Genomic DNA, 14,318 nt, shown 5'->3' on the forward strand with positions numbered 1-14,318 from the left:
TATAGCATGTGAAAGTGTGTGTTTTTAAACTTGTGATCTGTTAATGAGATTTATAGAGCTGGCACAACTTTGGTTGCCATGGTAACGTCTTGTCATCTCGAGATGTCGCGCAAGAGCAGCTAGGAACTCAAGGATGGTCCGGGTTTACGCCACAGAGTGATGTCTCTTGTCATACATGAACAATCTCTGCAGCAGGTCGCCCTCTCATTCAGCCGCTTGTTCCGTAAGTGAAATGACACACGCACCTTTTCCCCTGACATCACATCATACTACCATCCTGCCAGCCGGCCGTCCAATCAGCGGCCAAGGGGAGGCCCGGTGTCGGAGCGGCCGTCCAATCGGCGGATAGCGTGAGCTCTGCTCACCGTCGCGTCCCTCCTGATTGGGGGGTCGGGCTGTGGAGGAGGCGGGATGTGAAACCAGCGAATCAGAAGTGGTCCGTGTTTCTCATTATCATAAAATATTCAGCAGCATCGCTCCGACTGCCTGGATAAGTTATCATGAGATAATAAGGTAATACTTTGTTTTGGGCCGGCTGACTTTTTTTGTGGAGCACATGAGAAACAATATCTGAAGAGGGGTAATTATTGTTGGTAATTATTTGTTTGGGTTTTTTGCAATTTCTTTCTTCTTCTTTGGTTGTCAGCCCACAACCCCGTTTCTCACAAGTGCTTTCACCATTTAACTGATTTTTTCCCCCTCGTATTTATTTATTTTTCTTCACAATTTAAAAAGATGTGGACTTTCCTGGGAATAGCGAGCTTCACATACCTGTATAAAAAGTCCGACACAGTGTTGACTCTGGCTCCTAAAGAGCTGGTGATGGCCGCAGCCTTATTACTTACAGCCGGGCTGCTGTTCTCATACACCAGGTACTTTCAGGACCAGAAGCTCAGAGTCTCTCAGGTGATCCATTTGCCTCTGAGCCTCCTGTCGTCTTTACCTGTCATCAGCAACTTTATCCCCCAGTCTTCAACAGGGAGCAGCGAGAAAGCAGAGAACAAGTGTAAAAAGGTAAGACAGTTCATTCGGAGACGCGATGGCTTTATTAGTGTGGACAAAGGAAGACAAAGAGATATCTGCATGGGAAATACTTGTTTTCCCATATAACTGAGGTTAAAGTTACCATATTTGTTTTATTTCCGTTTTCTTTTGAGAAAAAAAAAAAGAAAAACCGCGGTTTCTTCTTCTTAACTTTTATTTAAGCATTTCTCAATTAAATACAAGTGATGTCACAACTATAATTTCTGCACTGAAAATGTTGACCCGAGTTAAAGTATGTTGGTATAATGTGGAAAATATACTCATAGTATTGAACTTAAAGTTATTCACTAAAGTAAAATGTCCCCTGTGACTAAGTCATGCAATTACATCTTTATCTATGTAATGATATGTCCACTGATACTGGCTGACCTAGAGCTCATTTTGATGTATTTTGTAAAGGACTGCATCTAATGACTATTTTCAGTATAGATTAATATGCTGGTTACTGTAATTGATTAAATGATAAATTGTAAAAGCTCTTACATGTCTCACTCTCAGTCCAGAGTCCAAAGTGGAATTTTTGACATTGTTTTGTTCGACAAACAGTTAAAACCTAAACATTATTAAAAACAAATGAAAATTATGAAAAATGATTAAACAGGCAGCAAATCTTCACACATGTGAAGCTGGAAACTTGAAATACTTTAACATGAAAAAAAACTCAAATGTTATGAAAATAGTGCCAATTAGTCACATTTTCAATTGATTAATTCTTGATTCTTTCTATGTTGTGTGTTAAGGACTACTTGTATAGTACCTAGTAATTAAAGGTGTCACATCAGTCTTCTGAGGTTCAGTATGATTCTTCCCTCTGAATTAGTACTGAGGTAAAGCACCTAAGTGTACTTCTATGTTCCACCTGGAGGACAGCTGCTTACATCAGAGGGACATACCTGGTTAATGTACATGTTCCAGTGTTTGCCTGTCAGTGCAAATCACTTTGGACTCTGCGTGTAAGGAGACTCTCTGTTGTTTCCAGGGCCGGAGAATGAGGAAAAGAGTGGACATAACGTCCTCTGCGTCGCAGAGCGCCTCAGCCAGTGGCCCCTCGGCGGCACCGGAGCCAGATGTGGTGATCGTTGGGGCCGGGGTCCTTGGCTCAGCTATGGCAGCCGTCCTAGCCCGGGATGGGAAGAGGGTGATGGTGGTGGAGAGAGACATGAAGGAGCCTGACAGGATCGTGGGGGAGCTGCTGCAGCCTGGAGGATACAGAGCACTCAAAGAGCTGGGACTGGAAGGTCAGTGACAGAAGCTGGTAGTGACTCAGAGAATAGTGACACATTATCAGGGGCCTCCGCCTCATAGACCTTTTGCATAACTGTTATAGTTCCACTGAAAAAACGATTTCTCAGCGAGCGTCTTAAGAGAAACACACTCACACTACACGAAACACTCCACCTTGTCAAAGTTAGATACAGCTGTGTGTGATTCACATCAGAGCTTTCTGTGGTTTTCTTTTGCTTGCGCTCCTCACACTTGTTTGAAGTGGGCGGGCTCAGGTGACAATGCTTGTTTCTGTGCACCAATCAGAACCAGCTGCATTTAAATCAGAATCTGGTGACAGTTGTTTGGCTGTTTGCTCATGTTGCCACCGCTGTCAGTTGAGATCTGACCAGTACAGTATTAACAAAGCTGTTGAGTGAGTTGTTCATTTATTTTTTACTTTAACTCTGATTTCAGCTGATCCAGTCCTAAGTAGGGAATGTTTTTGACAAACATTTTAAACCAAGTTTTCAGTGAATACTGATATAAATTCCACCTGCTTCGTGTCAGAATAGTTTTGAAAGGGAAATTCAACACAGAATGATGCCTTTTATTTAATCTGCAGTTGTCTGACCGCATGGGAAATAACAGTGTTCCTGCTCCAATGACATTTTCATTTTTACTTCTCTAAAACTCTCTTCCAAAATAAATGTTTTCTGGATCTTCGATCAAGAAAAACCCAGCAGATTTTTTTGATCTATTTGACACGATTAGTCTGCCTCAAATCATTTATTTATTAGTTTAGCAAGTGAGGACTCGCTCAGTATCTCCTAAATGTAGTCTGAGGTTATCAGAAATGACGCTACAGTGACTACATCATGTTCTGCTATGAGTTAAAAAGAATCATAAAGTATGATATGATATATTATCATCATTAATACTGAAACACGTTTAAAGATTACTCCAGAGGATATCGATTTAAATGAACCGCTCTCTCAGGTGTGCCAGGCATGACAATCACATTAATGTTAAATTCTAGTGGCATCACAGTGTTGACTGCTGCAAAAACAATCAAGTTCACAGTACCGGAGTATATTGCACTCCTTCATTATTTTAAACCAAACCTTCCAGTTCCAACAGTGTTCCATTCAGCCTTTATGCATTCAATCCCACACACAAGTCTGTGTAAGCAGCAGCAGACTGAGTGAACGATGACTGTGTGCACTGCGACTGCAACCTGTTTGCGCGTGTCCTCCCTCAGGTGCAGTGGAGGGTCTGGACGCCCATCTGGTCAACGGTTATGTGATCCATGACATGGAGAGCAGCACGGAGGTGGAGATCCCCTACCCCCAGGCGGAGGAGAGCATCCAGTGCGGACGCGCTTTCCATCACGGTCGATTCATCATGGGCCTGAGGAGGGCCGCGCTGGCCGAGCCAAAGTGAGCAGAGCCCTGAGAATAGAGCCCGCGTGCCAGCTGACCATCTGGCCGCTCGGACTGTGTTTGAGATCAAATGTGCGGGAGTGTCATTTGAAATCTGGTGGCCGCCTCGCATCTTGCGTTCGTGCTCGGCATACTCTGTCATGCGAAATCAAACCACATGAATAATCTTAACTCGGGATCCGCTTGGTGGACTTTTTCAACTGCATCTTTTAAAAAAAAAACACTAGTCGTGGACTGCGAGTTAAGATTTGACACTTTCATGTTGTACGTGACAGTAAAACTATTATTAGGTTTTGCCTGTGTGCACTTTTGATCTCAAAGCAGTGCACAAGTTGAGGCGATTTCCCTTTTTTACGTGTCCAAACAATGAGACTCAAAATCCTAATAAGATGTAAATTCCCTTAAGTCTACAGGCCTCAGATTTTACTTCTTGAGTATTTTGACAGTATTTATGTCAGATTTATTTCCATGTAAAGGACTGCTTATGCAGTTAGTTAAATGTAGTGCTGTATTTTAACTCAAAGAAATGATAGTTTTACCGAGGAGCTCTTAATATCTCAAGTGCATTTTGGCCTGTTAGATTAGTTTGTTCTTTTCCTGTCATCTATTCTTCACTGGCATGTGACTGTGCTGTCTCTGAACTGTGTAATTGCGCCCCCCAGTGTCACAATCGTAGAAGGCTCGGTGACCAGCTTACTGGAGGAGGAAGGCTGTGTAACCGGAGTCCAGTACAAAGATAAAGAAACCGGAGACATCAAGGTGAGGAGAGGCAAACTCTGCAACTGTATACTCCACTTTCCAGCCCCCCTCACCTCGTGGAAAGATACAAGTGTTGAGCGTGTGTGTGATGTGTGTGTCCTGCAGGAAGTCCATGCAGCGCTGACCGTTGTGGCCGACGGCTGTTTCTCCAAATTCAGAAAGAGTCTGGTCTCGGGGAAAGCTCACACCTCCTCTCACTTTGTCGGGTGCCTCATGAAGGTAAATACCACTGAGGAGGCAGACACACAGTCTGTTTCTAGCTTTATGAACATGAATCTTTCCTAATAGCCAGTTTTCTGTCACATATGAGACTCAACTGACACTCGTCTGGTCCGCGCAGAAAAAAATAACTTGAAGGTGACAACGTGGGCTCTGAGACATTTTAAACTGCCCCGCCATGAACGCAGAATATTAGAAATACCTCTGAATATGATGCAGCTCAGTAACAACAACAACAACAGAACCGTGACCTTGATGCTAAAACTTAGCACAACCCAGCCAATACTTGATTTTTGGGGCCAGATTACGATATCAGGTAGTTAAAAAAATATATAGATATCGAAGTATCGGCCAATATACATGATCACAAATTACATTAGTGATTCAAACAGTAAACTTCACTGGGAATTTAATCATTATAATTTACTCCAAGCATTTTCTTCTGCATCACGCTCTGTGAAATGAAAGTTTTCATATGGGTGCATATCGAACAACATAGTTAGATGCTGCAGGTGTGCCAAGTAAAGTAGCTAAATCTGTGATCATTTTGTACACATTAATGATATTTTAATTTGAAGGCCCCCCCTCTGTTTCCAATGTAACGTGTATCTGTGAACGACTCTGCAAACTCGGCTGGACTCATGACAAACTCTGGCTCGGGATTTCAGTTATTATTATCTTCATATCTGAGTCATCACTGTGCTTCTCTCCAGGACTGTCCTCAGTTTAAAGCCAACCACGCCGAGCTAGTGCTGGCCAACCCGAGCCCGGTTCTGATCTACCAGATCTCCTCGTCAGACACCAGGGTGCTGGTGGACATCAGGGGGGACATGCCTCGCAACCTCTCAGAGTACATGGCTGAGAAGATCTGCCCACAGCTGCCAGGTAAAGGAAAAAAGAAAAAAAAAAGGGCAGACGTGAACTTCATTTTGAAAATGTCTCTCGAGTTTTTTGTTCCTCTAATTATCGCTAATGTGAAAAGACCTTCGGCCTGAGGAAGAATCCCTGCAGCGTGATAAACGATCAGAGGTTTTGTAATCGGGTTTTTTTATGAAAGCCATCCAGAGTTTGTTCGTGAAGCAGTGATGCCAGACTTCTTGGGTGGGCAGGAATATATCTGGACCGCTTCCTGTGCTGTTGTGTGTGTATGTGTGTGTGTGTGTGTGTGCGGCCAAGGAAGCTACAGTTGAAGGATTTGACATTCATGGTGCGCTCTGCTATTCAGCTGAAATATCAAAGCCACAGTATCAAAGCTCTGACTCGGGTAACCTTGACAGAAGTCCTGCTGAAACGGTGGAGTCAGTCACACTGATACATTGATAAATGTACATTCAGACACCAAAAAAGAAAAAGGGCTTTTTTCTTGTGCGTGTGCCCGGTGTGCACCTTTGGGTTTTTCATCCGCAGAGGTGGCTGAGTGACGGACCGCCTGCGCTCTCTCTTTCTCTCTTCCCCGCAGAGCATTTAAAGGAGTCTTTCATGGTGGCGCTGCAGAACGATCGACTCAGGTCCATGCCTGCGAGCTTCCTCCCTCCCTCGCCTGTCAACAAGCCAGGTACTGAAGTGTTATCGACTGCCGCGTTGTTAGAGATCGCCAGAGGGAATCTATTGATCTGATTCCGGCCTGTGTACAGTGCATGTCCTGGAAACTGTGTAGTGCATCACTTTGGTCGTTACTGTGAGACAAATCCAATTAAACAGCTTTCCCAATTTAGCAGTAAGTCCGAATTTTTAAGTTGAATTCAGAAATTGATATAAATGCATGCTCTTCCCGAGGGTTTTGGAAAATGTGTAAATAATATCTTTTTTTTTACCCAATTGGACAATACATACACTATACAGATGAGTCATTTTAGGAAATAAGCCCATGGGAATTGTTGCTGAGAGTTGGATGAGAGGAAAAACATAATTTTCATATCTGTATGGTAAATGTGAAGCTTCAGCACACACACACACACACACGAGTGGTATCATCTTCCTATTTAACTCGTGTGTGTATGCGTTGTTGAGTTGTAGCTCTGGTGTAATGTTGAGCGGTGACAAACTTAAACACTCCCGGAAGGTTTTAACTGTCTAAACATCTGAAATAAAAACACAGAGAAACGGTACAAGTCGTCTTCCACGCGGCCGTCCCGCTCGCCGTGTTTGACACTAATTGGCAGATTACAAAGCGCTGAGAAGAAAGAAAAAAAAAAAAGAGACAAAGACAACAACTGGTCATGTGTTTTGGATGTGAGACAAACAGCGGTCTGTCGTTTGCAGGCGTGCTTCTCCTGGGCGACGCTTACAACATGAGGCACCCTCTGACGGGAGGGGGGATGAGCGTCGCGCTCAACGACGTTCGCATCTGGAGGAATCTGCTCAAGAACATCCCCGATCTGTACGACGACGAGGCCATGCTGCAGGTGAACGCAAGAACGACACCTGCCCCGTTCTCATGCCCACATTTCATGAACCCTTTTCTTGTCAGGACTGACAAGTCTTCACGTTAAGACTGTTGAAAAATTTATGAAATCAGAAAAAACAAAACACAAGTGCCAGCAGCAAGGTTCATTGATAATAGAAGCTATTTTTGGAGCCTCTACTGCAGCACATCTGGCTTGTCCTATTATTCCCTCTGCTGTGGGTGAGAGACTGCAGACCAGCGTGCAATATTACACTCTGCTTTTTTTTTTCTTCTTCTCAATAGGCAAAGAAAAAATTCCACTGGGAACGCAAGTCATCACATTCTTTCGTGGTGAATGTGTTGGCCCAGGCCCTGTATGAGCTGTTCGCAGCCACTGACAGTGAGTCTCTGCCTGCCTCTGCATCTAATAACACACGGGAAAAACAGTGACGGGGGATCAGACACGATTGTTATTTTGCAGTGAATAAAAGTACTAAAAGTAAAAAAAAAAATCTGTAATCATTTCAAACAACACTTGATCGCCTTTTTGATCCGTGTGTGTATGTGCGTGTTCTGTGTTAAACAGAGTCTCTTCACGAGCTGAGGAGAGCCTGCTTCCGGTACTTCAAGCTGGGCGGAGAGTGTATTAACGGGCCCATTGGACTCCTCTCAGTGTAAGCACCACGACCCGTTGACGACTGGACTCCAGGAAGTTACTGTGTCAAGTCAAGAGATAATCCGGCGCATAACTCCCTGTGAAATGACAACTTGCTTTTGCACTTTGGTTTTTGTACAGATTCACAAACAAGATATTAAGTGGTAATTAGCGAGATGGCCGTATTATAACTTCTAACTGAGCCAGGCTGTTCCCCACTGCTTCCAGTCTTCATGCCAAGCTAAAGTTAGCATTAAAGTAAAGATCACTTATTAAAGAAGTGAAGCTAGAAAGGTGGCAGGGTCCGCCAAATATAAACAAACTGAAGCAGAATGAAACTGTCGTCCTTTAGGGTCACTTTGTTTATTTAGTTGCCACTTTTTTGTTATTATTTTTCGACTGAGAGACTTTCAGAGGCAGAAATGACATGGTGTGCTTTTGAATACAACATTAAAAACACAATAAATGCCATCTTTGTTTTTTTTTTTCATCAGATTGTCACCCAAACCCATGACCCTCATCGGACACTTCTTCGCCGTGGCACTGTACGCGATATACTTCAACTTCAAGTCAGAGTCTTGGAGCACCAAACCTCGAGCTTTATTCAAGAGCGGAGCCATCCTCTACCGGGCCTGCACAGTCATGCTGCCTCTCATCTACTCTGAGCTCAAGTACCTGGTGTACTGAGGAGCACTTCATGCGGACACAGAAAGGCCGGGTGCTAACAGACTCGTGGCTTATTTGGAAGCAAAACAAAACTTTGTTTTTTTTTTTGTCAGTAGTTTCTCTGTGTGCCTTCCTGCTGAGAATGGTGCTGTTGGCCATCTTAAATCATGATCGTGATTTTTTATTATCGTGGGGTTTTTTTTTTACAGTATCCCCCTGCCTTACTGAGGATGTCATTGTCTCAGTGGCCTACTTAATGCCTTGTTTAATTTGGACATATTATGCAACAATGCCTTTGGTGTAAACCTGTTTGTGCTCACCCACACTCTGGCCTATATGCTAGGGGATTGCACGTACAGTGTATCAACTCACACCCTGAATTACACTGAATATTCAACATTGTGGAATTATTCCTGCCAAACAGAACTGCTGTGTGGAACATGGCATCTGAATTTTATGAGGATCTTGCAATAGAGCCACTTTTGTTCTGTACATTTTGCTGTTGAGCTACCGTGGCTTGTATTTAATGTGGAAATTCGTTTTAATCTAAAGCACTGATGATGGGAGGTCATAAAAACAGGAAGGGGTTTTCATATTCATTCAAAAAAAAAAAAAAAAAATTCAGCATACTTCACCATGATTCTGTTTGGGAAAAGGCTTTCAGTTCATTTGTTCACATCACATACATTCTTTCCTGTAATGATCATTTCCTGCCTTCCTGATATTGTTGCTCTGTACCTATTGTGATAAGGGACTTTTTGTAGCGCACTTTGGTGCTTTTTAGCCAGCCTAAAACATGCTGACAGTGCAGCTGACAGTACTACAATCTCAGAACCCGAGAATGATCCCAGCACTATTTTGGTCCTGCCGGGTGTCAGTAAGGAGCTGACACGGCATGTTGCTTGGGGGAAGTTTGGGTTTGACTTGGACCTGTGAGAGAAGGAGCGATCAGCATCAGGAGCAGGCGGTGGATAATGCTCAGCTGTTGTTTTGTCCTGAGCTGACACGTGGAAGAAAACTCAAGGTGTGCCTGCCGTGGGCCTGACGGGCCATTAAATAAATTATACCTGCGGACAAGAATTGTTGTTTTCAGTATTCCTGTCTTATTACATCAGACTTCTTTGGATCATTTGTATAATTGCAGCTATTTGTATTGATTAAATATCTGAGAATAATCAGAGCACAGAGTGAGCACCTAATGGACCCCTGGGGGCATGCCAGTACATTTAGGTGTTACCCCTACTGGACCATCACTACCAAATGCAACCATTAGATGGCGCTCACTCACAGCTGAAGGAGCTCTGTTTAAACAGAGGCCCTGCTTATCATCCTGCCTATCACAGTTCAGCTATCAATGGTATGGCTTGTGGTACCCTGCTGTGCTCCAGCATCCAAAGGCAGGAGAAATGTATTGGACCATGATAACCTGTTGAGACTGCAAGAGTTTTCAATATTGCTTCGGCTAATTATATCTGGGTTGGTTTGAATAAAGCACAGTGGGAATTATTCTTTTCTACTAGAATAAATGTAGTAGTTAGCTAGTGACCAGGGAATGTTTCTATGTTTAATAAGTCAGGGGTGTAAAAAGAACAAATAAACTAGGTGGGTAAGATGATCTAAAAACAAACTAATGATTGTAAAAGCAGCTAGTAGACAAAAGAGGGGCCTCATTTGTTATTCTTGCCATATAAATTCATCTTTTAAAACAATTTCTACATTGTGGCAATGCTAATGTTCATCACTATAGTTTCTAGATGTGGAGCACTGACACTATGAGATTAACTGGTGAACCAAGTTGATCAATTTGTGGTTTTATTTAGAAAGAAATCTAACTTCATTCAAGGTCACTGTACAAGGCACAGTAAGAACTGTAGGTACAGTACAATCACACTCATCAGATGCACAAGCATGTAAAGATTTTCAAAGACCAAGGGGTCGATGTGTCAGGCAGGCTATGTTGGTTTTTCTGTTGTGGTCACAGTACGTTTAAAGATGTTGAATCCATTTCCTTTGGCTATGTCTCTTGACTCCTGCATCTACACTTCAAACCATGGTCAGTTACAAAGTGGCCGAGCTCCATTGTAAGGGTCGACAGTCATTTTTAACTAGAGTTCACAACTAAGAATCTACTTTCTATCATCAATCGATTAGATTAATCTGCTTTTACAGGACGCAGCATGAAGGTAAACAGACCAATAAAGCCATAATTACATTTACCAGTTAATTCACTGTTCTGTTTTTAAATGAATGACCTGAACATGTAGTTTTTACCCCCTAATAATTTCTCTTATTCAAAGACAGCTGCCCAGGTAAATAATTTAAAGGTGTGTGTGTGCAGTGAATGACTTAATTAACTTATAAAACTTACAGAGCAGCAGCAGGACCCCTGCCAATACTGAACAGCTCAATTATTAATCTGAAATTTCGTTGTTATTCTAAGGTGATGAACCTTTAATTGGACAATTTGTAATGACATTTATAAATAGATAAATGTATCTTAATTCAACGCTGCTGAAGTGGCACATTTTTGATTCAATATACCAGCAACCACTGTCTATCGCTGGTTTGTCATGAAGTCAGAGGATTTAAAACAAAGGTAACGAAACTTAAGAAAAAGACACGGCACAAATCCAGTCATATCCCAGGCTACAACAATTAATTCAGCTTTATTGTTATTTATACATCACTGATACATTGTATTCTGGTGAAATAATTGGAAGAATTATCCATATTATTCTTTGTGACGCTCCACAAGGACACAAATACTGGTGTGGAAGACCAGAAAGGGGGGAAGAAAGCTCCTGGGGAGGGTAATGTTCTGTACACACTTCCCTTCGCCCGCCATCATCTGCCTGTCAGAGGTCAGTCTGCCTGCATACCTACCTGTACCTACTGAGACTCACCTGACAGCCACATGAGGAGAGAAACCAGCCCTGCTGCCACATCTGACCACGTTCAACCCCCCCTTCCTACCTTAGAGTAATCCTCCTTTTTAGACATACAGAGCATTAGGGCAAACCCTTATTGATATTGGTAGCAGCAAGCTTTCTACTAACAGTTAACATCTTAATGATCTAAACAAAGAAGTACTGTACAGCTACTGCTAAGAGAATATAAGAACCTGGCCATGACGCTTTTACACCAGATTAAAGTGCTAGAAGCAACCCACCAATCCACACTTTATTTATATATATATATATATATATATATATATATATATATATATATATATATATATATATTTATATATATATATATATTATATATATATATATATATATATATATATATATATATATATATATATATATATAAGTATATATATGTATATATATGATTCTGGTATATATATATATATATATATATATATATATATATATATATATATATATATATATATATATATATATATATATATATATATAGTGAACAAATCTACTATTTTAACATTAATTTACAGGGTAATATACATTATATTGTAATAGCTGAAATATCAGCACAAAGAGATCACTGTCACACTTAACAGCAAAATATATATGATTATATAAATCCATATATAATCATATATACCAATATATAATTGTCATATATGCATGTAAAACAGTTAACCACGTCTCAGGCTTTTCAAATGATACCCAGAAAAGCAACTGTGTATCAAGACGTAAAAGCTTTACAAGTTTCTCTCTTGAAAGAGCGACAGGTGGCGGCAAAAATGCCACGACCTGCGGGTATTTGAGGTCACAGGACAGTTATTTGCATATTCCACAAATCTATTGCAACACGTTACTGTCTACAAACAGTACAGCCAGCATCCTGCGAGAGGAGCTGGTGTTAGCTGGACTCACACATACACCCACTGAACAGAACATTACGACGATGGGTGATCTGATTATAGCTATGTGCTTTCAGATGATGTGCTATGACAGTGAACAACAGGAGGACTACAATACACAATACTCTATAGTTTAGCCTCAGAAGACAACCCAAAACTGTACTGTACTGAAAAAGACCGACCCCTCCCTCCCCCCGGCAAATATCCTCTCCTCTCTGAGTTAAGTGTCATCGTATCCTGCTGCTGATGAGTTTTGTATATATTGGAGTTTTACTGCAAATCACAACTTATTCTGACACTCCACCATCATCAAGAGTAATGGAATGTGTTCAGCTTTTGTCTCGTTTATTTCCCTCAAACTGGGTCTCTCTCCGTCAAGGCTGACAGCACAGTGAGTAACATCCTACTGAATGAACAAAGTTCTAGGGGGTCTGAGAGGGTGCAGGGACTCCTCGAGGTTCTGTAAAGTTCAGATACACAATCTGGACCAGTGGGGCAGTTCTCTCTTCTCGCAGCAGTCCCAAACCTCAGCCGCCATCATCTTCACCACCTCTCAAATGAGAGGAGCTCCGATGGTCCTTGCCTCTTCAAGCCTGGATGCCTCCCTCTCTTCATCCCCCTGACACAACCTCATCTCACCATCATTTTTCACTGCTTTACACACTCCCCCTACTCTGCAAAGACGCTGCACAAGGCTGTAACAAGATACACACAAAGGTAATTTTTCACAAAGAAAAAAAGCTCCGTAATAACTGCAGTAGTAACGCACAACAAGCATCCGATAGCTGGCTTCCGGCCTGGGGAGCCCTGGTGATGTGCAGTTAGGTTTGGGACGTTGCCATTGTTCTAAAGGAGGAGGACTCCTCTGTTTGCCCTTAGCAGGACTTGTTTTTTTTCCCTGTGGTGCACTGTTTTGTTATTCAAAAGCCCAGATCTCTATGTCCTGCACATAGAAATCCTCCTTTTTCGAGAGCATGGGGTTCCCAAATGTTTTACAGGAGTGACTCCTCCCATGGTAGAGGTCTCCGTCCAGCCACAGGCCAAACTCACCACTAAAGGAAAAGAGAACAAAAGTCAATATTTCTCAAAGTGCCTATGTGAATCAGCACACTTTATCTTCTTCTTTGTATCATTATTTCATTTGGTAGCCTCACGTTAGGTTCTCTTGCAACATCAGAGTCAAATCAAACAGATGTGGCTTGAATTGTTACATTCCTGTTACTGTGTGCTCACCTCCCTCCACCAAAAGCTAAGGAGTCCATATCTCCTTTGATGAAGAACATGTTGTCACCTGTCCATTTGTACACCTGTTGCAGACACAAAAGAGCATGTATTAGAAAAATGTTGTAAGACATATTCAATGTTTACTAGGGATAGGCGATACATTTGTAAAATCAATTAATTCGAGTTTGTGGTTTAGGATGATTAAAAAAAAAGAAAAAAAGTAAAGCCTATTTTCTCTTTAACTTGCTCTGCTACGACTCCTCATAGGCTCCCGTAGTTTATAGTGGGCTATGCCCTCCCCCCGCTTTGACTTTCCACAGAGACACAAACACAACAACATGGCAGCAAGCCAAGAGTTTATTCCTTAAAAGGCACTGTCTCGTCAGTAGCTTGGTTTTGTAGTGTCGGACCTTGAACTAACCACGGTCTGTTTGAACTGAAGGCAGCGGACCGACCCATTTATTTCAGCATCTCAAACAGACGCATGTTATCACAGCGGGACACTTGTTGTTCATTACAAGATACACAGGAGTGCGGCAGCCCACAAACACCCGCTATGAAGCAGACAAAATTAGCGGAATCATTTATCATTGTGTCCCGTATGAGAAGAAAGAGGCACGGTGAACAGCTTTTACGGATGCAGTCACGTTGCATATCGCATATAGATATGGCCCGTATATACAGTGGAAAAGCCGGAAGTTCATCCACATGCCAAAAACTGGTATGTGCCCCAAAGCCACAATGGAAATGCCTCAAGCCAGAGGACGCAGACAGGCTCGTCTGGCTGGCCAAAAACATGTTAAAAAGACAGCCAGCACACACCTCATGTCCTGTACATCTACCAACATGTCATGTTTACTATGCAATGCATGCAGATGTTTAATTTAG

The 14,318-nt window shown here is 42.1% G+C and overlaps 2 protein-coding genes across 8 annotated transcripts in view; one reads left to right on the forward strand and one right to left on the reverse strand.

Annotated features, from left to right (window-relative positions):
- Positions 1–86: 86 nt before the first annotated feature.
- sqlea (squalene epoxidase a) lies at positions 87–9,452 on the forward strand. 2 transcript variants are annotated; one of them, XM_037075951.1, is made up of 12 exons: positions 87–223; positions 873–1,014; positions 2,024–2,282; positions 3,509–3,686; positions 4,352–4,448; positions 4,554–4,667; positions 5,381–5,552; positions 6,127–6,222; positions 6,930–7,072; positions 7,357–7,453; positions 7,640–7,727; positions 8,203–9,452. In XM_037075951.1, exons 3-12 carry the CDS (start codon positions 2,033–2,035, stop codon positions 8,393–8,395), a joined length of 1,428 nt encoding a protein of 475 aa, XP_036931846.1. In that variant the 5' UTR covers positions 87–223; positions 873–1,014; positions 2,024–2,032; the 3' UTR covers positions 8,396–9,452. The 2 variants fall into 2 exon arrangements, with proteins under 2 accessions (XP_036931846.1, XP_036931845.1); XM_037075950.1 differs by lacking the exon at positions 87–223 and having other exon boundaries at positions 520–1,014.
- A 3,012-nt stretch (positions 9,453–12,464) lies between these two features.
- oxr1a (oxidation resistance 1a) overlaps positions 12,465–14,318 on the reverse strand; it is a 158,617-nt gene continuing 156,763 nt past the window's right edge. For all 6 annotated transcript variants that reach the window (XM_037073884.1, XM_037073886.1, XM_037073883.1 and 3 more), the window contains 2 exons: positions 13,440–13,513; positions 12,465–13,258 (listed from right to left, as the gene is read on the reverse strand). In XM_037073884.1, coding sequence (XP_036929779.1) covers positions 13,123–13,258; positions 13,440–13,513 — 210 coding nt within the window. In that variant the 3' untranslated portion in view covers positions 12,465–13,122. The remainder of the gene's footprint in view (positions 13,259–13,439; positions 13,514–14,318) is intronic.

The sequence above is a fragment of the Acanthopagrus latus genome, chromosome 17 (assembly GCF_904848185.1).
Source record: "Acanthopagrus latus isolate v.2019 chromosome 17, fAcaLat1.1, whole genome shotgun sequence".
NCBI classification, from domain to species: domain Eukaryota; kingdom Metazoa; phylum Chordata; class Actinopteri; order Spariformes; family Sparidae; genus Acanthopagrus; species Acanthopagrus latus.